At 49.3% G+C, this 23,693-nt stretch overlaps 1 protein-coding gene across 1 annotated transcript in view; it reads left to right on the forward strand.

The window, feature by feature from the left end:
• The window catches only part of LOC140404405 (dual oxidase 2-like), a 150,824-nt gene extending 133,362 nt beyond the window's left edge, over positions 1–17,462 (forward strand). The window contains exons 30-34 of the mRNA XM_072492898.1: positions 480–712; positions 8,908–9,066; positions 12,172–12,327; positions 14,053–14,181; positions 16,058–17,462. Coding sequence (XP_072348999.1) covers positions 480–712; positions 8,908–9,066; positions 12,172–12,327; positions 14,053–14,181; positions 16,058–16,180 — 800 coding nt within the window. The 3' untranslated portion in view covers positions 16,181–17,462. The remainder of the gene's footprint in view (positions 1–479; positions 713–8,907; positions 9,067–12,171; positions 12,328–14,052; positions 14,182–16,057) is intronic.
• Positions 17,463–23,693: the final 6,231 nt, after the last annotated feature.

A 23,693-nucleotide genomic window follows, 5' to 3' on the forward strand; every position in this document is an offset into this window, starting at 1 on the left:
TCCAAACAAGCCTGTTGCTGTAGTTACTACAAAAGCCTGGCATTTGTATCTGAAGGAGACCCCAGCGAATAAACCAATTTGCCTTGTTTTGCAGAAAAAAGGGCAGCACAGTAGCATGGTGGTTAGCACAATTGCTTCATAGCTCCAGGGTCCCAGGTTCGATTCCCGGCTTGAGTCACTGTCTGTGCGGAGTCTGCACGTTCTCCCCGTGTGTGCGTGGGTTTCCTCCGGGTGCTCCGGTTTTCCTCCCACAGTCCAAAGATACACAGGTTAGGTGGATTGGCCATGCTAAAATGCCTTCAGTGGCCAAAATTGCTCTTAGTGTTGGGTGGGGTTACTGGGTTATGGGGATAGGGTGGAGGTGTGGGCTTGGGTAGGGTGCTCTTTCCAAGAGCCGGTGCAGACTCGATGGGCCGAATGGCCTCCTTCTGCACTGTAAATTCTATCAAATTCTATGAACCATTGCTTTTATTTTTCAGGTGTCACCCATCTTGAATTTAAACGTCCCCAAGATTTTACCTACAAGTCTGGCCAGTGGGTACGCATTGCCAACCTTCTGTTGGGGACAAATGAGTATCATCCTTTCACTTTGACTTCAGCTCCACATGAAGACACCCTCAGTCTTCACATCCGGGCAGTGGGACCATGGACAACCCGATTGCGTGAAATATACTCTCAGGAAAATATATCAGCTCTTGGTAAATACCCAAAGGTAAATATAGAGATTTCTATCTATCAGCAATAAAATTTATTTTACTAGTTTGTGATTGCCTCGTGGCATAGCAACTATGGTGTGCCAAACACTTTGATCATAGCAACAGTGGATAACCTTGTTGGAGTTCTGGTAAAGCCAGATTTAAATGTTGTTTAGCTGCTTCCTTAACTGTTGGCCTCTTGCTCGTCAACCATGGTTATTAGGCACCAAATTCTTTGGCGCACATAATGGGTGTGACTCTCCAGTCTCGCCCCTGGCGGGACCCGCTGCGAGCTCCAGCCAAAGCTCCACTCGCTCGCAGGGCACCGGAAAGTCGCAGCCGCGGACGAGGACGGAGGATTTCGGCCAACCTGTCTGGAGATACAGGGGAGTTCGTCTTTCGATATTATTTAAGAATTCTTATTCTTCCGACCTCACTCGGCACCTCTTCATCAGTTCCGTTCTCCGTCCCGTTCACTCTTCAGATCCTTCCTAAGCCCCGCATTTCCAAGCTGTTAATTTTAGTTTCTTCATCTCTCTCTCTCTCTCTCTCTCTCTCTCTCTCTCTCCTGATGTTCCAAGCTTCACATCCATAACTTATTACTGACCGGACAGGGATTTTCCGGCCTAGTCATGGCAGGACCCGCCCGGGAGACTTGACGGCCCAGCCAAACGTCGATTGACTTTCGACGGGACTGGACAACCCTGGTGGCGAGTGGGACCCTACAATCCCACCCACGCGTACAATTGTACTCGTTAAAGGAGCTATTTGTACAGTTGAACGTCTTTATCGTCAGGTATCACCAACATCAGAAAGAAAATTTCCTGTCAATTGTGGCATTATGGTTTCTGCTCATCATTTTCAGTGACAGCCTGGCTCAGTTGGCAGTACCTTCACCTTTGTGTCTGAAGGTTGTGCTTTCAAGCCCCATGTTAGAAACGTGATAAACTAGGCTGTCACCTTAATGGAGTACTGAAATGGAGTTGCTGGTGGTGCCACCTTTCAGACGAGGTGAATTACTGAGGACCCCCATCTGCAAGATGCAGTAGGAGAGCAAAGAATATTTCCATTGTTCTGGTTAATGCATCTCTAGAAATCAACAGCCATAAAATCTATCACTAGCCATGTGCACTTAACGATGACTACTGTGCAAATCGCCTGGAACATTTGCCTGTACATGACTGCAGGGCACGGTTATCACTGCTGCCTCACAGCTCCAGGGACCCAGGTTCAATTCCGGACGTGGGTGACTGGCTGTGTGGAGTTTGAACTTTCTCACCGTGTGTGCGTGGGTTTCCTCCGGGTGCTCCAGTTTCCTCCCACAGTCCAAAGATGTGCAGGTTAGGTGGATTGGCCACGCTAAATTTCCCCTTCGTGTCCAAAAGGGTTAGCTGGGGTTACTGGGTTACGGGGATAGAGTGATGGAGCGGGCTTAAGTAGGGTGCTCTTTCCAAGGGCCGGTGCAGACTCAATGGGCCGAATGGCCTCCTTCTGCACTGTAAATTCTGTGATTCTATGAATCATAAGCAATTCACCAGCTGAAAAGTGGTTTGTGGTATCCTTAGAGAGGAGAGTATACCACGTCCACACTATCTAGCTGGATAGTGAGGAGAATGTACCATGTCCAAAGTACCCTCTTCACACTAACAAATGTTTCAGCATTGGCACACCATGGACAATTCGTTTTATTCAGAGACCATTGTTCTGCTTGCACTGTGATGTTCTTGGTTTCTAAGAAACTGCTTCCCTCCAGGCCAAAGAATGAGACAGCATTGGAAAGAGGCCATTTGGCCCATCATGCATGTGTCAACCCTCTGAAAGAACGACTCAATTAGTCCCACTTCCCTGTTCTTTCCCCAAAACTCCACAGATATCGCTTTTTCAAAGTATCGACATAGAATCGAAAGAGAATGGTGCAATTATTGGCCAGACCTGTATTACCAGGTCGAGGAAACTTTCAAAACTGCTGCAATGTACAAGTTGGTCCACTTACAAGTGGAATTGATCTTCAGTCTGTCCCGTGCAATTCAATAGGACTTTGTGAAATGCCAGTTATTCCAACCATCATTAAGTTTATTTTCAGCTCCAGCGCTCCCCAAAATTCTAGCATGGCCTTTAGTCCTTTTGTCCTGCAATTTGGCCCATTTATTTTTTATTTTGTTTTTAATTTAGAGTATCCAATTCATTTTTTCCAATTAAGGGGCAATTTAGCGTGGCCAATCCACCTACCCTGCACATCTTTTGGGTTGTGGGGGTGAAACCCACGCAAACACGGGGAGAATGTGCAAACTCCACACGGACAGTGACCCAGAGCCGGGATCGAACCTGCGACCTCGGCGCCGTGAGGCAACCGTGCTAATTACTTGCGCCACCTTGCTGCCCTAACTTGGCCCATTTATATTAGATGAAACAAGATTCCATTTTTCCTTCAATTCTGCATTTCCAGCTGTGATTTTTCACCTGTTGACACAATTGTGGGCTGTAAACGTGACTTTTTGCCAGGCTTGCTCCTAGTTTTCGCTCGTGGCTCAGTTGGTGGCTCTGCTGTGTCTGGGTTGGAAGGTTCGGGTTCCAGTCCCGCTCCAGGACTTGAGCACAAAATTCAAAATCGAAGATGATCCGGTGCTGTACTGAGAGAGTGCTGCGCTCCCAGAGGTGCTGTTTTTTTTTGGAGAGGGGGGAAGAGATGTTAAACAAACACCCCCTCTCGGGTGGATGCCAAAGACCCCAGGCACCACCTTGAAAAAGAGCTGGGGAGATCTCCTGCCTAATATTTATCCCTCAAATCAATGTACGAACATAGATAATCTGGACATTATCACGTTGCTGGTTGTGGGAGCTTGCTGTTCGTAAATTGGCTTTTGCATTTTTGACATGACGGCAGTGTTGTGCGCTATTAAAAAGTGTTTCATTAGCTGTAAAGCCCTTTGGGATGTCCGGTAGTGGTGAGAGGTGCTATATGAATGCAAGCTCTTCTTTCTTGACCATGCCACATCAACTTGAAGCTGAGCTCGGGCAGCCATGGTTATAGTGCAGGTCAGTTTGGGTGCTGGGCGACAGGGTGGCGCAGTGGTTAGCACTATTGCCTCACAGCGCCGAGGCCCCGGGTTCGATCCCGGCCCCGGGTCACTGTCCGTGTGCAGTTTGCACATTCGCCCCGTGTCTGCGTGGGTCTCACCCCCACAACCCATAGATGTGCAGGGCAGGTGGATTGGCCACACCGTAATTGCCCCTTATTTGGAAAAAGAATGTCAGTCTGGATGGCGGCTCATCCCCCCCCCCCAACCCGTCAACTCTCATTCGCCATCCACAATACTCAAGTCAGAAGTGTGATACTATATTCACTACTTAGTTGGATCAGTAAACCTGCAATAACAAATTACATTTGTACAGTATCTTTAACATTAAGGACGGCACGGTGGAGCATCAGTTAGCACAGCTGTCTCACAGCTCCAGGGACCCAGGTTCAGTTCCGGTCTGTGGTCTGTCTGTGTGCAGTTTGGACATCCTCCCCGTGTCTGCGTGGGGTTCCTCCGGGTCCTCCCACAGCCCAAAGACATGCAGGTTAGGTAGATTGGCCGTGATAAATTGCCCCCTTAGATTGCCTGCATGTGACTGTGGCTATGTTGAATGTGGTGTAACGCCCCTCACGCGATAAGCTCCTGGAGACAGACTAGAGACCTGCTTCAGGACAAATCAGGAAAGTTTGACCTAGCACCATCAGGGGGCAGAAAGATTGAGAGAGAGGGAACTATAACTTCCCAAAACGTTTCACAGGAGCATTAGAAAACAAAGTATGACACCAAGCCACGTAAGGAAGTATTCGGCCAGATAATCAAAAGCTTGGTAGGATTTAAGGAATGTCTTCAAGGAGAAAAGCGGGGTAGGAGGTGCTCCTTGGCGAGATGTAGGAAAGGAATTCCTGAGTGCAGGGCCGAGGCAGCGGAAGTCACATCTGCCCAGGGCGAAGCAATTAAAACCAGAAATGTTCAAAAGCCCAGAATTAAGTAAGTGCAGATACTGTGGGTGGGATTCTCCTTTTCCGAGACTAAGTGTTGGCGCCAACGCAGAATTTGTGGACTCTCACGACAGAAAGACCGGCGGTGCACCTGGACCAATTCCGCTATTATTAAGGGTCTCGCACCGGTGCCGCGTGGAATACAATCGATTCCAATGAAAACCGGTGCGGGATTCGCCGGGTCTGTGATTTACACTCAGGAAGCTGACAAGCTGCATCCGCACATACACATTACACTCCCCACACACACTTATCCCAGCCACCAAGATGGCACTGGTTGTGCTGGAGCGCGCCCATACAACCGACGGCTCGGCTGGGGCCAGAGGCCACCCTCTGGGGGCGGCATCTATACGACCCATGGCACTAAGTTCAAAGTGGGCTGTTAGCGGTGTGCGCAGCTGCATGGCTGCCTTGCCGGCTGCGTAAATGGTGTTGCGTGCCCGTCCACCCCGACCCCACAGCCCACCTCCTGCCTACCCTCCTCTACTCCCCCCAGCCCTGGCAGAAGCTTAACGGGACCAACACTATAAATACTCTGGCTCCAAGAGCAGAGTGGAGACTCGGAATCCTGTGACAACTCACCTCTAACCTCCTTAACGGTTTCCACCACCTCCAGAGCACAAGTCAGGAGAGTGATGGAGAATTATTCACTTGCCCGATGAGAGCTTGACACCATCCAGGTAAAAAAAGCCAGCTTGATCGGCACCCTGTCCACCACCTTAAACATTCGCCCGCCCACCACCGGTGCATTATTCACCTTCTCCAAGTAAGTGCACTGCCATTGGCAACTCGCCAAGGCTCCTTCGACAGCACCTTCTGAGCCTACATGATCTTTACCACCTGGAGGAACAGAGGCAACCGCCACTTGCGACCAGCACCACCTCCAAACTGTCATGATATTCAGATAAACATCATGGTGCAAACACACATACACACTGATGGACAGATCAACGGACCAATCAACACACACGCAACATCACAGCCAATCACCAGTGAGAGCACACGCACTATAAAACGGGGAACACCACAGTTCCCGCTCATTCCAGCAGGAGACAGCTCAGGGCACAGAGCTCACAGCAAGCCACTCAGACATTCACCATGTGCTGAGTGCCTCTCCAAGACAGTGTTAGGGCTGGGTCCACAGGTCAAAGGGTAATGAACAAACCACAGTAACAAGTTGACAGATGTTGTTATTGATAGTAATAAAACAGAGTTGTACCATCTGCAACCGTGTTGGTTCGTCTGTGTAGCAGAGCACCCAACACAACACAAGCCACAAACCATCCTGACTCGCAACCACAGGGCAGTCTTCCCAAAACGGAACAAAGTTCGCGAGCGAGCGCATTTCGCCACGTGTTTCCCGCCACTCGCAGTGCCAAGAAACACGTGGCTATTCAACGCGACTCTCTTTCAATAAGGGCCTAAACAGGGAACAGGGGCCGTGGCCGCACATAGCCCCATTTTTTAACAATGGGGAGCTCTGCTCGCCGGAACTCCCCGTTGTAACGAAACATCAGGACACTATTTCTAAATGCCGTCCCGGTCTCCGAGGCCCACAAAGAAAATCCCCGACCTCCCCCAGCCCGACTGCAGCATGGGAAGGAGCCCCGGTCACCCAACACCCCTGGCTTGATTGTGCGCACACGTAAAAATGCCAGCTTGGCATCAGCAACCTGGCAGTGCCCCTGCCAGCTGGCAGTGGCACCTTGGCAATGCCAGGCCAGCACCCAGGTTGGCAATGCCAGGCTGGCATTGCCAGGGTACCCAGGTGGCACTAGCAGTGCCAGGACACCATCCTGCCCAAAGGGCATGCAGCTGGGAGCCTCCGATCCCCTTGGAGACCTCCACGGGTGCCGTTCCATCAGATCCCCGTGTGTGGGGACCTGTACCAAACTGCTCTCGCCCGAGGTCCTCAAGGCGAAGGGATTAAATCCCAAAGCCTCAGGTACGTGGGGAATCTGCACATTAGAGTAAGGCTTACTGCTTCGCTCTGATATGCAGATTTGCCAAAAACTGATCCCTCCCAGTGTGGGGTCTCCCGGCTTTCACGGGCCATACTGCGCTGCGGCGTAACTTACCGGTGTAGCGTGGCCGGAAGATCGAGCCCAATATCTCCACTCTTTCAGTGTTATAATCCTGGAATTCCCTTCCGAATAGCACTGTAGGTGTACCGGCACCGGATGGACTGCAGTGATTCAAGAAGGTGGCTCCCAACCACTGTATCAGGGGGTAATTAAAGGTGGCCAATCGACGCTGGCCTGGTCAGTGATATTCACACCCATGACCAAATAAGGAAAATCTCTGCTCTCACCCAAAGAGTTAGAATGGCAATGTGAAATGAAAAGGGTGCAGTAACTTAAATTTGGTGCAGATAAGCAATCATTTTTGTTAGGGCTTGTAACTGTCAGCAGGTCTGGAGAATTTCGGATTTGCTGGTCTTGCAATGGTGCGGGTGAGGGGCGGGGGAAAGAGTTCCTGTGGTCACGACGTTGTGAAATGCATTTCTGAAAACACAGCAGATCAGTATTTCCATGGTGCGGGCTGGGCAGCGTAGGGTGCGTGTGGAGAGAGATGTGCATTGTGATGAGTCAGGATACCACACCGCCACTCTCGTGTGGAGAGTGGTGACTGTGGAACCTGGAACCCCCTCCCTAACGTCACCGTTAGCACTCCCCAACGTCTATGGTTCAAGAAGGCAGCTCAACACCACCTTCTCAGGAGCAATTAGAGATGGGCATTAAATGCTGGCCCGTAACCTGCTGGCCTTGGAAAGGGTCCAGAGGAGATTCACAAGAATGATCCCTGGAACGAAGAGCTTGTCGTATGAGGAATGGTTGTGGACTCTGGGTCTGTACTCGTTGGAGTTTAGAAGGATCTCATTAAAACTTACAGGATACTGCGAGGCCTGGATAGAGTGCAAGTGGAGAGGATGTTTCCACTTGTAGGAAAAACTAGAAGCAGAGGGCACAATCTCAGACTTGAGGGACGATCCTTTAAAACAGAGATGAGGAGGAATTTCTTTAGCCAGAGGGTTGGTGAATCTGTGGAACTCTTTGCCGCAGAAGGCTGTGGAGGCCAAATCACTGAGTGTCTTTAAGACCGAAATAGATAGCTTCTTGATTAATAAGGGGAACAGCGGTTATGGGGAGAAGACAGGAGAATAGAGATGAGAAAAATATCAGCCATGATTGAATGGCGGAGCAGACTTGAAGGGCCGAGTGGCCTAATTCTGCTCCTATATCTTATGGTCTTATGGTAACCAACAATGCCCAAATCCTGTGACTGAATGAAAAATAACAAAAAAAAATCTCAGTTCACTGCCGTCAAATTATTTTCCGCCACAACACCAACTTGTATTTATTTAAGTGACTTTAACGCAGTAAAAACACTTCTGAGGAGTGTTACCAAACTGAATTTGATAGTGAGCCACCTCAGGAGATATTAGGACAGCTGACTCAACATTTGATCAAAGTGGTAGGTTTTAACAATCGTCCTAGATTGTGAAAGACATAAACAGCTCAATTCCCAAGAGCATTCAAACCACTAAAGTACCAATGGGCAGCACGGTAGCACAGTGGCTTCACAGCGTCAGGGTCCCAGTTTCGATTCCCCGCTGGGTCACTGTCTGTGCGGAGTCTGCACCTTCTCCCCGTGTCTGTGTGGGTTTCCTCCGGGTGCTCCGGTTTCCTCCCACAGTCCAAAGACGTGCAGGTTAGGTGGATTGGCCGTGCTAAATTGCCCTTAGTGTCCAAAAATGTTCGGAGGGTGTTATAACCTGCCTACTTACCATTGGCTGGGGACTAATGACTATCCCACAATCCTGTGGGAGTATGAGCTTCCCCAATGAGGTGGGGCGGAGAAACCATTAGTAAACTCCTAGTATAAATAAAGCTGGCCAGTTTAGGAACCAGCAGGAAGGAGTGTGCAGCAAGGGAAGTTGCTGCTGCTGTTATATATATATGTTATTGTAAATAAATGTTATTACTTTGTATCCTTAAAACTCGTGCTGGATTCTTCGTGGCCCTCACAAAAGAGGGGTTATTGGGTTATGGGGATAGGGTGGACGTGAGGGCTTAAGTGGGTCGGTGCAGACTCGATGGGCCGAATGGCTTCCTTCTGCACTGTATGTTTCATGTTGTTCTAATAATGCAGTGTCCATGACCAAAGGCTGAAACACAGAATTGTTTTCCTCAGATTTACCTGGACGGGCCATTTGGTGAGGGACATCAAGAGTGGAACAAGTTCGAGGTGTCCATTCTGGTGGGAGGAGGGATTGGTGTCACACCTTTCGCATCGATCCTCAAAGATCTTGTCTTCAAGTCGACTACCAACAGCAGAATACTGTGTAAAAGGGTAAACCTGCTATAACACAGTCCTGGTCCATTCGCAAGCAGGCATCGTTTACCCCAGATTCCATCCCCTTCTCCCCCTGAAGGTGCCTGACTCTTATCAACATTGCAGCCCCCTGGCATGGAACTCATGTGGCTATCATGTGTTTGGCTAAACAGAGAGCGTCAGTGTGCTATTCGACCACAGAGGGCAGGCACTTGAGTCCAGCTGTGGGTTCATGCACCACCCACAAGCTTAACAACAAAGAACTTGGGAAAGCCCTCCAGAATGGATTAAAAGGATGTTTTTCTGTTGCCTTCCTCTGGTCCCGATACAATGAAGTCAGTTATAGGGGCATGGGAGCATAGTGGTCATGTTATTGGACTAGCATTCCAGAGACGTAGCTTAATGATCGGGAGACACAAGTTAAAAGGGCTGCACGGTAGCATTGTGGATAACACAATTGTTTCACAGCTCCAGGGTCCCAGGTTTGATTCCGGCTTGGGTCACTGTCTGTGCGGAGTCTGCACATCCTCCCTGTGTGTGCGTGGGTTTCCTCCGGGTGCTCCGGTTTCCTCCCACAGTCCAAAGATGTGCGGGTTAGGTGGATTGGCCATGCTAAAATTGCCCATAGTGTCCAAAATTGCCCTTAGTGTTGGGTGGGGTTACTGGGTTATGGGGATAGGGTGGAGGTGTTGACCTTGGGTAGGGTGCTCTTTCCAAGAGCCGGTGCAGACTCGATGGGCTGAATGGCCTCCTTCTGCACTGTAAATTCTATGAAAATCTTCCATGGCAGTTCGGAGGAATTAAATAAATCCATTATCAGTAATGGCGATCCAGAAACTACTCTATAGTGGTGACCATCTGGTTCTGCAACTGTCTTTAGGGAAGAAAATCTGCCAACCTTACCTGGTCTGGCTGATATGGCAGCAGCATAGTGGCACAATGGTTAGCACCACTATCTCACGTTGCCAGGGACCCGGGTTCGACTCTGACCTCGGGTGACTGTCTGTGCGGAGTCTGCACGTTCCCCCCCGTGTGTGCGTGGGTTTCCTCTGGGTGCTCCGGTTTCCTCCCACAGTCCAAAGATGTGCAGGTTAGGTGGAATGGCCATGCTAAATTGCCCCTTAGTGTCCAAATGGTTAGGTGGGGTTACGAGGATGGGACAGGGATTTGAGCCTGAGCCAGGATGCTCTATTGGAGGCTGACTGGATGGGCAGAATGGCCTCCTTGTGCACTGCCGGGATTCTATGATGTGTGTCTCCAAGCTCACAACAATATGGTTGACTCTTAACTGCCCTCTGAGTTGGCCTAGCAAACCCACTCAGTTGTATCCAAGAATGTAGCTCATTACCCACCTCCTCCGGGGCAATTAGGGATGGGCAATAAATGCTAGGTTTGCTAGCAATGTGAATGAGGAAAGAAAATTCTGCTGTAGCAGTGATTAGCTCCTGTTGCCTGAACCGTGGATCGAATGAGGGACCTTGTGGTCTTTAGGTCTGTATCACACCAACAGAGCACTCAGTCAAGTCACAAAGGGAGAGAATAATGTAACCATGAAGGGCCCATATCACAATGTGGTCTTTGTTGAACCAATCCAGTTGAACGAGTAGAGCCGAGTACAACATCATTTTCATGTTCCTCATGCATATATCATATTAAAGATGTTTTCAGTGAACAAGGAAGCAATACATTTTATAACATTTATTTGAACACTGTGTTCAGCTACTTCCTTGAGAACTCGCATGATGATCGATGACCTTGACTAAGGGGAAATCTTTCCAACAACCCAGACTATTTTTATTTCCGTTGAAAGGTGAGGCGGGGATCATTCCTTCCGCATCACGTGGTGTGGCATCTGAGGAACATTAGTCACACCTAGCTGGTTAGCTGGTGATAATTCAATATAATGTGGATAATCTGCAACTATGTTGCAAGAATCCAAAAGTTGCAAACGCATTGTGGAAAAAAAAAATTCCTCTTGATTTCCTGGCACTGGTTCGGAGGCTGTGTTTGTTGTCTTGGGAACTTTGAACTGCTTTCTCCTTTAGTAACAAGAAGCGGGTTTCTGGAAAGTACTTATTGGATCGGAGATGTCACTTACTGCTCCCAGGGATGACCAGCGATTCCAAATTGTAACTATGTCGTGTGATTAAGGGCTGGGCATTCCATCTGACTGGTCTAGCCGCCCTCCCCACACAGCCCTACACATTTCTCCCCACTGCAAGCTTGATCGCTACCCGTGATTTTCCGCCCTTTCGTTCCAAAGACTGACGATGGCTACCGGCCCAGTGCAACTGCCTGATGTGATGAGGGTAGCGCAGTGGTTAGCACAGTTGCTTCACCGCTCCAGGGTCCCAGGTTCGATTCCCAGCTTGGGTCACTGTCTGTGCGGACTCTGCACATCCTCCCCGTGTCTGCGTGGGTTTCCTCCGGGTGCTCCGGTTTCCTCCCACAGCCCAAAGACGTGCAGGTTAGGTGGATTGGCCATGCTAAATTGCCCATAGTGTCCAAAAAGGCTAGGTGGGGTTACGGGGATAGGGTGGAGGTGTACAGATAGGGTGGAGGTGTGGGCATAGGTAGCGTGCTCTTTCTAAGGGCCAGTGCAGACTCCATGAGCCAGGTGTCCGCCTTCTGCATTGTAAATTCTCTCTATTCTATCAGCTGGCAGGAGAGACATTTTGCTTGTGTAGTAACCCTCACCAGACCCATGGGGATGACCTGATTGATCTCCCTGTGAGGCGCATGGAATACGAGCTTCCCCGCTAATGGATGGAGGCCTAGAAGCTGGGGGCTCATGGGATCAACCCTTAAAAGCCAGCCAGGATTGGGACCGGCATGATTGGTCGTCCCGGTTGCTTTGCGGCCTTTCTTAGTTGTATACAAATCTCCGTTTGAATCGGCATTGATCTCCTGAGCTTTTGTATGGCGGTTACCCAAAGGAGGGAACATAAACCTGAGCAATATTCATGGAGTGCATGACTTGCGTCTGTATTAAATATTCAGTGCTTTGCGATCTGGATGAAGCTTCACCTTCTTGGAGGCTCTGGGCTAATTCCAGGTCTTCCTACATCTGCGCAGATCCATTTGCTCTGCTTTAATCACGTTTTGCTCCTCCCCCATTTCCAGATCTACTTCATCTGGGTGACTCGGACACAGAGGCAGTTTGAGTGGCTGGAGGACATTATCCGTGAAGTTGAGGAGACCGATAAAAATTCCTTGGTGTCTGTCCACATCTACATCACTCAGTTGGCGGAGAAGTTCGATCTGAGGACGACCATGCTTGTAAGCAATGCTCGGGGCTGCACTTTACAGGCAGCAGCTTGGGGCAGTGAATTCAAGACCCCTCCGGTGCCCTCCGTGCGCCCCTGGCTCTCCGTTCTATTCCCTGCCTTTGCTCGGCTGCTGCTGTCAGCCATGCCTTTGTCAGCTCCAGGAGTGACTGTTCCAACATTCTATTCACCGGTTTCCCATCTTCTACCCCTTGCTCCTCCAAAGCTTAATGCCTGCATCGTAACTAATGCCAAGACCTTGCTGGTCCCCTGTGCTCGCCAACCTACATAGCTCCCGGTCAAGCAATGCTTCAATTTTAAAATCACCATCCTTGAGTGGGATTCTCCGACCCTCCACCGGTCCGGAGAATCGCCGGGGGGCGGCGTGAATCCCACCCCACCACCGGCTGCCCCGGATTCTCCGGCGCCGGTTTTTCGGCGGGGCTGGAATCGCGCCGTTCGGGGGCCGTTGGCAACCCCCCCCCCCCCCCCCCCCGGCGATTCTCCGGTCTGCGATGGGCCGAATGGCCACCCATTTCCGCCGGATCCCGCCAACGTATATTACACCAGGTTCGTACCGGCGGGACATTGCTCTGCGGGCAGCCTGCGGAGTCCTCGGTGGGGATGGGGGGCGCGAAGGGAAATCTCCGACTGCCGCTCCCCCCCACCCCCCCCCCCCCCCCCCCACCAGCCCCAATTCTGGACTCTTGCGCGTCGCTAATTTTTAAATCACTCCACCGCTGGCAGCCACGTTATCAGCTGCCAAAGCTCTTGTCATTCCCTCCCGAAAGTTATTCGCTTTCACCTCTCTCTCTCTCTCTCTGCCTTTTTAAGATGCTCCTTCATAGCTACCCCTTTGAAAGAGCATTTGGTCAGCTGCCATAATGGCTTCCTTATGAGGCCCGGTGCCACGTTTTTGTTCGATAAATCTCAGGTGAGGCACGGTAGCGCGGTGGTTTAGCACTGTTGCTTCACAGCGTCAAAGTCCCAGGTTCGATTCCCGGCTTGGGTCACTGCCTGTGCGGAGTCTGCACCTTCTCCCCGTGTCTGCGTGGGTTTGCTCCGGTTTCCTCCCACAAGTCCCGAAAGACGTGCTTGTTAGGTGAATTGGACATTCTGACTTCTCCCTCCGTGTACCCGAACAGGCGCCGAAGTGTAGCGACTAGGGGCTTTTCACAGTAACTTCATTGCAGTGTTAATGTAAGCCTACTTGTGACAATAATAAAGATTATTATTGTTGAGATGGTGTACTGCGCTGAAGGTGCCATATGAATGCAAGTTGCTGTTGTTAAAATCTCTGCCTTGGTGTTGACTCTGCAAAGCGTTCAGATGCAATCCCGTGTGGAAGCTACAGTTGACCGCCAGTATTTTCATTCATTATGTTCGCCGTTACAGCAGCAACACGAGCGATGCACCAGAATTTAGATCTGAGGGGGGGGGGTGAATGTTAGTTTTGCTTGAATGTGTTTTCACACACGGCTATCCTAACCTTGTCATGACCAAGTGTCGCTCGCCTGTACCAACATTAGGGAAGTCCCACGGTCAAAACGACAGCCCCGCAATGCTCGTTAGAATAAATGTGAACGCACACAGGGTTTGGGACGTACACAGTTGACCTAGTGTCGAAGAACCTGCTCTGATTATCAACGGTGCTAAGCGGATCCATTACTTGTTGAGCTCCCCCCCCCCCACCCCCTGCCCTTCTGTGATTGATTCGATGTCTTGTTTCCTGCTCTAGTACATTTGCGAACGTCACTTCCAGAAGGTGTCAAACCGGAGCTTGTTCACCGGACTTCGCTCCATCACCCATTTCGGACGCCCCCAGTTTGTCCCCTTCTTCAACTCGTTGGTGGAAGTGCACCCTGAGGTGAGTGTTGCCGTTGCGGAAGCTCAACTATATTTAACGCTGTTGAATCTTCACTGTGAGGAACTTGGTCGGTGGTGATGTTGGAATGGAAGTACTTGGATAGATTTATAAATTTGTTACAGTCTGAGACTGCCCCCCCCTCCCCGCCCCCTCACCAAGTTGAGAACCTATAATGGGTGCCTCAGAATTTAGAGTGCAATCATTCATACTTTTGTAGGTTTGAGTGTCAGCAATGGCTGAGTTGGCAGTGCTCTTGCCTTTGAGTTACAAGTTCCAGTCCCCACTCCAAGGCTTGAGCAGACAGACCAGTGCTGTACCAAGGGAGTGCTGCACTATCAGGGGTGCTGTCTTTCGGATGAGATGCTGAACCAAGGATCCATCTGCCTGTGCAGATGGATGTGAAAGACCCCTTGCCAAAAGAGCAATGTATCTTGGCCAATATTCAGCCCTCAATCAACATAACAAGAGGGAAAAAAACCTGTTTTGTGGTGATATGCATCACTGTAAATACACAAGGGGTTAAAGTAGATACACAAGAACTAAATAAACACTAGAGGGAGCACCAGCGACATCATGACACACAGACATTCAACCAATAGGTCAGTAAGATAGGACACGACCAATGGGCAGTCAAGGCACACACAGAGGTGACACTACCACAAGGGGGCTACTCATATAAAAGGACAGGGCACACATGCTCTCTCTTTCCAGAGGCGATACTCAAAGAGACAGGGGCAGATCAGGGAAGCATCACACCCACCGCATGGATTAGAGCAGACTGGTTAGTTCGATCGAGTTACTATAGTAAGATTAGCAGGAGAGTCGAACCCAAGTAGGAGAATTGTTAACTGTTCAATAAACGTGTTAAACCTATCTCCAAGTCTGAACCTTCCTTTGTCAGAGCATACATCAAGGAAGCAGCTTATGCTACGTGAAGAAGCATAACACAACAGGTTTGATTTGTATCTGCTTCTCGGTAGTTAGCCCTTCCGCCCCCATCCCACCTCTAGGAAAGTGGCCTGGGAATCGAGCACACCAGCGACGTGGGTATTCGCGCCTGCCCAATTTTATTTGTTCCCATTAAGGAGTGAAAATGTAGCCATTGATGCCAACACAGTGATTGATTATGCAGGAAGGAGAATGTAGGGTGGCCAAATAGTCACTTGGCAATAGGGAACTTGAGTATTGCTGACAAAAGAGAAGGCTGTCAAAGCTTTTCATCTTGTACTCATCAGGAAGGACACAAGAATGCCAAATTTCAAAGGGAAACATGTGGAGATGCCGGCGTTGGACTGGGGTGAGCACAGTACGAAGTCTTACAACACCAGGTTAAAGTCCAACAGGTTTGTTTCCTCACCTGAGGAAGGAGCAGCGCTCCGAAAGCTAGTGACATCGAAACAAACCTGTTGGACTTTAACCTGGTGTTGTAAGACTTCGTACTGTTCAAAGGGAAAGACAGCTGACGCTGCACTATTGTTTGAACAGTGAAGTACTGTTGTTGACAGTGAATAGTTCATTGTGCATTGATAATTGTGTATTCTCCATGGGAACGCCTTAACCAATCGGCACCCTTTGCTCACGCTGTATAACTTTTTGTTCCCTTTGAAATTTGGCATTCTTGAGTGAGTTGCAAAATGAGAAGCTTTAACGACGTGACTCTCTCTTCAGCAGTTCTCACGTCATACATACCTTTGGGGTGCCAATAATGGAAAGTTCGGAGGAACACTAGGCACTATGTATAAAACAGGGCCAGAAAGTGTGCACTCGGCAGCACCACAGAGAAAGATTGACAATCGTTCTGTTTCCTGCTCAGCGCCGGGCGAGGGAATCATGAATTCCGATCCGGAGTGAAATAATCTTTTGTCCGTTTGAACAGGTTACGAAGGTTGGAGTGTTCAGCTGTGGGCCCCCTGGAATGACCATAAACGTGGAAAAGGCTTGCAAACAGATGAACAAGCGGCACGCAATCCAATTTAACCACCACTATGAGAACTTCTAGACCCGTGACAGATTATGAAACTGCCCGCTCGCATTTCGTAATGTTCAATTTTGTAACTTTTTCTGGCAATGAAGGATAATTTTTTTTTGATGAATCGTGAAAATGTTTTGTCTCTTTCCCATTGAGCGCAGATAACAGGGCACTGGCTAATTGTGACCAATCTCATAGTGTGATCTGAAAATCTGATTTGCTTCCCCTGGGTGATATATTTTTCAGTTGTAAGGATCTGTAAACTGGGGGTGGGGGGGGGGGGCTGGTGAGAGGCATCTAATAGGCCAGAAGCTGATGAATGTGTATTGCCTGAGCGATACATGCTGTTCTTAATGTGCAAAGTAGCCAGCAGCAGCTTGTGCTAAGTAAGATATCGCTCACGAATTGTGAATCACCACATATTTATGCACAGGACATGGATTAAAATGCAACCTCTTTGCTACCAGCCTAATGACCCGAATTAAATTGGACATCGCAATGCAGTTACCCCTAATGCTGCAGGGTCCACATCGCTTTGATTCAGGTGAGATTCAGGCAGCATGGTGGTTAGCACTGCTGCCTCACAGCGCCAGGGACCTGGGTTCAATTCCCGGTTTTGGTGACAGTGTGGCATTTGCACTTTCTCCCCGTGTCTCCGTGGTTTCCCCCTGATGCTCCGGTTTCCTCCCACAGTCCAAAGACGTGCAGGTGGATTGGCCATGCTAAATTGGTCCTTAAGAGTCCAGGGATGTACAGGTTAAGTGGGGTTACGGGGATAGGGTAGGGAGAGTGGGCCTCGGTTGGGTGCTCTTTCAGAGGGTCGGGGCAGGCTCGATGGGCCGAATGGCCTCCTCCTGCACGTTAGGGATTCTATTGTAGAGTGTGACGTGTTCTCAGTTCTGCAATAATACACAAGCAAGGGGTCCTGTGAATGGGAGCCAGTCTTCCTGAGGAATATGGTCCATATTCATCGAGCAAGATTCCGCGTTTTGTAGCAGACCCGTGTTTTCCTCTCTCAAAAGGGTCACAATTGATAGCCTTCAACTTGCAACCTGAGAAACAGCTCGCACAATTGAGGAAAGTAACTTGAAGTTGGATAATTATGGTCTCACGATGAACACTGAACAGGTAGCAATTTAACTTCCATTCCAGGAAGGTAGGTTATCGAAGGAAATGGAAATAATGTGCTTATTGTGCGTCAATCTTCAATCAGGGACAGGATCAGTAAAGTCTAATGTGATGAACTAAACCAAAGAGTCGGATATTTGTATCTACACTTAAAGTCGCTTCAGTAAAATGATTTGAGAATTCATTCCTTAGAAGTAGTAACATTGCTGTGTTATTGACCTTCTTTCATTCAAATTATTGGATAATTCGTAATTGAATTAATAATTCATAACTTTTAAGGGCAAACAATGTCTAAATTGCCAACCGTATTCAAGACACTCAACACGATCCAGGAGTCGGCAGCCCACCCGATCGTCACTGCCTCCAGCAACACACAGTGGCAGTGGTGTGTACCAGCGAGAGGGCGGTTATCCATGAAGGGTCCTGCCTTCTCAACCGTGCCCCTCACCTGAGGAGTGGTGACCCTCGGGTTAAATCCCCATCCATCCGTTCTCTCTCAAGAGGGGAGAGCAGCCTCTGGTCCTCGGGGACTATAATAATAACAATCTTTATCGGTGTCACAAGTAGGCTTACATTAACACTGCAATGAAGTTGCTGTGAAAACCCCCAAGTCGCCACACTCCGCCGCCTGTTCAGGTACACGGAGGGAGAATTCAGAATGTCCAATTCACTTGACAAGCGCATCTTTCGGGTCTTTGTGGGAGGAAACCGGAGCACCCGGAGGAAACCCCCCACAGACAGTGACCCAAGCCGGGAATCGAACCTGGGTCCCTGACGCTGTGAAGCAACGGTGCTAACCACTGTGCTACCATGCTGCCGATATGGCAACTTTCACTTTCTTTCTGGAGGGATGTATTACAGCCAACTCACCAACTACTTTGATAGTAGGTTTCAAGCCCAGACTACCCTATATGTTTTACTCATGCAAAACAAAGTGTATACATTTCAATTGGATCACCTCTCTTTCTTTTAAACCACAAGGAACACATGCCTAAACTACACGATCTCTCACGATCATCTCGGAGGGCAAGGGCAGCTGATGGATAGAAGCGCAACCATCCGAATGTTTCCCGTCCCTCCCCCAAATTATACACCTTCCTGACTTGAAAATATATCGCTGATCCTTCTACTACTTCCCTAATGGCACTGTGTGTGTATCTGCACCATCTGGATTGCAACTGTTCAAGAAGGCAGCTCACCAACAACTTCTCAAAGGCCTTCTGAAGGGCAACTAGGGATGGGCAATGAATGCCGGCCTAGCTAGCGGCGTCCGCAACCCGTAAATGAATTTTGAAAAAAGGGTGGCCATTGCTTGTAAAGTCCTTTGGGGTGACCTGAGATCACAAGAGGTGCTACATAAATGCAATTATTGTTCTAACTTTTAAAAATTAAAGTAGAACGCTGAGCCATATTGCCACAGAGCTGTAATATTCTCCTGGGCGTTGAGAAACTTTCTGATCTGAAACATACTAACATCGAGAATAAAACATTGAAAAGTACGCTTTAACATTGTTCAAATGTGTAGATGGCAGCGGCTGCTCAGCAGCACGCTCTAGTGGCCGTGATCGACAACTGCAGGGCAGGTAATGTCATTACAGTTCATCTGATACCGCTTCATAGCTCATGATAGTGTGGGAATACAAGAAATTGGAGATAGCCCATTAAGCCAGCTCGCCATTCAATGGACGTTTGACGTCGACTCCACCTTGTCGCATTAACCTCATACTCCTTAATTCCTCCAGTACTCGAAAATTCAGTGACCTCTGTTTTGAACCTACTCTAACCTCTCTCGGTTAGAGAATTCCAAAGACTCTCAGCCCTTGGCGTGAAGAAATCTCTCCTTATTCTCAGTCACGAATGGACAACCCCTTATCCCGAGACTGTGGCCCATGTTCAAGCTTCCCCAGCCCGAGAGAGGAACATTTTCCCAGTGTCTACCTTGTTCAGCCCCTCGGGAATCTTGAAAGTTTCAATCAGTCCATGGCTGGGATTCTGCAAAAACGCGGCTAAGTGTTGACGCCAGTGTGAACACCGGTGTTTCACGCCGGCATTAACGGGCCTCTTGGCCCAGTGATTCTGTAGCCCACGGGGGGCCTGCATGGCGCCAAAGTGGTCGGCGCTGCTCCAGCTGCCGTACGGGGGCCTGTACTGCCCGGCCGTGGGTCCACGCCGGCGCCCTGCAACACGGCGGAGCCACACGGCGGGCCGGCGCGGAAGAGGATAGCCCCCCCCCAGATCACGCGCGCCCGCCAATCGGTGGCCCCCGATTACGGGCCTGGCCGTCCATAGAATTTCATAGATTATCCATAGAATTTACAGTGCAGAAGGAGGCCATTCGGCCCGTCAAGTCTGCACCGGCTCTTGGAAAGAGCACCCTACCCAAGGTCAACACCTCCACCCTATCCCCATAACCCAGCAACCCCACCCAACACTAAGGGCAATTTTGGCCACTAAGGGCAATTTATCATGGCCAATCCACCTAACCTGCACATCTTTGGACTGTGGGAGGAAACCGGAGCACCCGGAGGAAACCCACGCACACACGGGGAGGATGTGCAGACTCTGCACAGCGGGAACTCGGCTGGTCGACCACGGAGAATCGCCGTGGGGGCTTCTATCAAAGGCCTCTGACCGGCACTGCGTCGACTGTGCATGCGCGACTGCCGCCGATTCTCCGGTTGCCAGATTTTTTAAAATATTCATTTGTGGGATGTGGGCATCGCTGGCTGGGCCAGCATTTATTGTCGATCCCTGAGGGCATTAAGAGTCAACCACCTTACTGTGTATTCAAAGTCACATGTAGGCCAGACCAGTTAAGGACAACAGATTTCCTTCCCTAAAGGACATTAGTGAACCAGATGCGTTTTTACGACAATCGACAATGGTTTCACGGTGATCGTTATACCTTTCCTGATTCTTATTGAGTTCAAATTTCACCATCTGCCAAGGCGGGATTCGAACCTGGGTCCCCAGAGCATGACTTTGGGTTTCTGGATTACTAGCCCAGCAACAATACCACTATACCAGTCTCCCCACGAGGGTTGTGTGTGCGCGATGTTTTTCCGTTAGTGGGTAGTTGAACATAGTTGTAGATATTAAACCTGCCGTAGCACAGTGGTTAGCACAGTTGCTTCACAGCTCCAGGGTCCCAGGTTCGATTCCCGGCTTGGGTCACTGTCTGTGCGGAGTCTGCACATTCTCCCCATGTGTGCGTGGGTTTCCTCCGGGCGCTCCGGTTTCCTCACAGTCCAAAGACGTGCAGGTTAGGTGGATTGACCATGATAAATTGCCCTTAGTGACCAAAAAGGTTTAGGTGGGGTTACGGGGATAGGGTGGAGGAGTGGGCTTCAATAGAGTGTTCTTTCCAAGGGCTGGTGGGGACTTGAAGTGCCAAATGGCCTCCTTGCGCATTGTAAATTCGATGATAGTTAAGAATTTCTGCTTCTTTATCGAGTGTGCTTTAGCGATAAAACTCACTCTTTACTTGTTAACTTCAGGAACCTGACCAGTTTCTTGCAGTGAACTAAGCACAGTTAAATATATTTTAACCACTCTTTTAAATTGAAACTCCATTGAGGTGTGAGACAAAGAGAGGAGTTAGTTCATCCATTGATCGTACTGCAAGTCACTCTAACCCTTCAAAGAAAATCTGCTTTTAAAAAAAAGAAACAGATAACTTCACACTTTACCACGTTGTATTCCATCTGCCAGGTTCTTGCTCACTCACTGGGCCTGCCTGCATTCTTCCGCAGCCTTTTCACGTCCTCCTTCACCGTTTTCTCTTCCACCCAACATTGGGTGTGATTTTCTGGTTGATCCCACTGGCAGGATCTACCGGCCCTGAGGACGGCAATCCCGCCATGGGTTGACCGGGAGGGGGCGAACAACGGGAACCCTCCTTGACAACGGCAGAATCAGCAGGTCCTGCTGCTGGCCAATAGCCAGCTGCCTCCTCCGCCACAAAACAAGCCGCGGGGAGGGTGTGGAAAATCCCACCCTTTGTATCATAATCGCTTATTTACTCATTTTTCCATGTGGTTTTCCCAATCCACCAAACCTCCTTTAAAAAACAGAAATGAAAACTAAATCATTGGTTTGCCGCTTTGTAAAGCTTGAGTGAGTGGATCTCTTGCATTGTGAGGAGTTAATTTGTCAATATTCCTGTGACCACCCCAAGCCTAGACATCCATGTAGCAGCTTACACATTGTAGAAGTCAATATTTTCCTGCTTCTTTGACTGTGGTAAAGACTCAACAATAGATTGTTATGGTAAAATAACAAGGCTTTATTTACGAAATGACCGCATGCAGTTTTGGCTGAAAGTTGAGGTCGGAGAGCAGTTACTACCACTGCTGATTCCTACTCAAGTCCGCGCTTTTACAGAAAATCAGTTCAGTATTTATACATTATCATTATCAAGATTGCGTGACTACAGCTTAGTCAGGAATTCGATCGGAAGTAGAAACAGAAGCAATGTCATAAACCTGCTGACCTGTTGATCTTCTCGGACTCTTTGTCTCATCCCTCATACCATTATCTTGTCCTTTGATAGAACATTAAAAGGTCGGAGGAGACTCATCCATTCCTTATCTTGTCTTATTCATACCGCCCTGGGTTATGACGAGTTAGCCTTATCAGAATTTACAGAGGTCAGGCATTTTGGAATAACTTGACCTTCTCTGATCTTATTCATGCTTTAGGTTATGTGGAGTCAGCCTTATCGGTCTTACAAAGGGGTCTGGTACATTAAAATGGCTAGGTCAGCTTTTCTTACATTGTACCGAATAGTTGACCAGTTTTCCCATCATGCCATGACTTAATTCGTACAACATCACCGACTGTGTGACACATGTACTCAGCAAGCTAGGGGCAGAGAAGTAACTCCTGCTCAACTGAGTGACAGGTCAGTGCAGATTGGAGCAATCCCTCACATTCTCTTTCCCTCCCTTGTTTTCTGCAACTCTTTCCTACAAGTACTCACAGAAGACACAAGTGCACACTGTTTGGCCGCAAGTACACACACTTGGTCTCCAGACTTGCAGGTGTAGGTGTGTCCTTTGTCCTCCAGGTCAGTAACAAGTTACGTGGGGTGTACAACAAGCAGCCGGAGGCCTCAGCCAGCTTTACACCTCTGAATGTCCCGCGCGCCATTTCCGAAAGGTTCCTTCATAATGGTGGCACGCGGGGGGGTCGGGATAAATCGCTGAAACAGAAAATATATCGCCCCGATGGCCCGAGTTATCCAAACCAGCAAAGTGTTGGGTTCCAGCCAAAGTCCATGGTGGGTTAACTGGTCTAAACAAAGGCTTATGAGGATTGGTTTCAGCAGTAATGAGCCAGGGAAGAGGAATATCAGCCAATGTTAGCCATAGACTGATGCACGATCAATTACACTCAAGACGAAGTGATTTCATAACTGAAGGCTTTAATCGACTAGAACTTATTCCCCAGCAGCTTTGGTACAGAAAGTGAAGGCTGCTGGGACAGCACCGGTTCTTATACTCCACCTGTCAGGGCGGAGCTACGTATCAACAGCCAATGGTAAACTCCTAGGTTTAACCAATGGTCATCAGCCTCTTGGGTACCGCAATACCTGATAATGCCACATAGACAAAGTTTTGCAGCACAGAAAAGTGGCCTTTCTGCCCAGCATGTTTGTGCTGGCCATAAAGCACCTGTCCCCCGTTCAAGCCCATTATTCAACGCGAGTCGCATTGGATAGCCATGTGTTTCTCAGCACTGCGAGTGTCGGGACACGCGGCTGAATCAGTCCGCGAGGAGACTTTGTTTCCTTTTGGGAGAATCGCACCCTATCTTTCCCCCGTTGCTTTCTCCATGGCAACACCTCGGCCAATCAGAGTTGGCTGACCAACCAACCAGCACCCTTTTCTCCCGTAGCGTAAACTGTTTGATTTTTGGTAGCCTTGGCCTGGATTCTCAGGCCTCCCAGACGCGCTTTTCTGCGGGAGGTGGGGCTGGCGGAGGGATTCTCTGTTCCCGCCGCTGTCCATGGGAATTCCCATTGAAACCACCCCACGCCGCCACAAAACCCGCGGATGGGGGTCCGCTCACGCGACCCCAAAGATAGCCACCAAAGGTTTATCCCGACGCCCCGCGTGCCACCATTGTGAAGGAACCTTTCGGAAATGGTGCGCGGGACATTCAAAGCTCAAACCCTGTCCATCAACGATGGAAAGGGCGCCAAGGGGAAGGAATCTCCAAACGCAAAAAGTTACGCACCTGATAACGCCAAAACAGATTCGTTCTTGGAAGCTAGAACCCGCCCAACCACTCCTCAAAATCAGCAAACTTTCCTTCTGTGAACAGAACCGCACCAACCCTTCGTCCCCCCCCCACCCCCCACCTTACCCAAAACAAATAGTCCAAGGTCGCTGGACCAAAACGGTGATCACCG

Source organism: Scyliorhinus torazame, chromosome 30 (assembly GCF_047496885.1).
Source record: "Scyliorhinus torazame isolate Kashiwa2021f chromosome 30, sScyTor2.1, whole genome shotgun sequence".
In the NCBI taxonomy this organism is placed as follows: domain Eukaryota; kingdom Metazoa; phylum Chordata; class Chondrichthyes; order Carcharhiniformes; family Scyliorhinidae; genus Scyliorhinus; species Scyliorhinus torazame.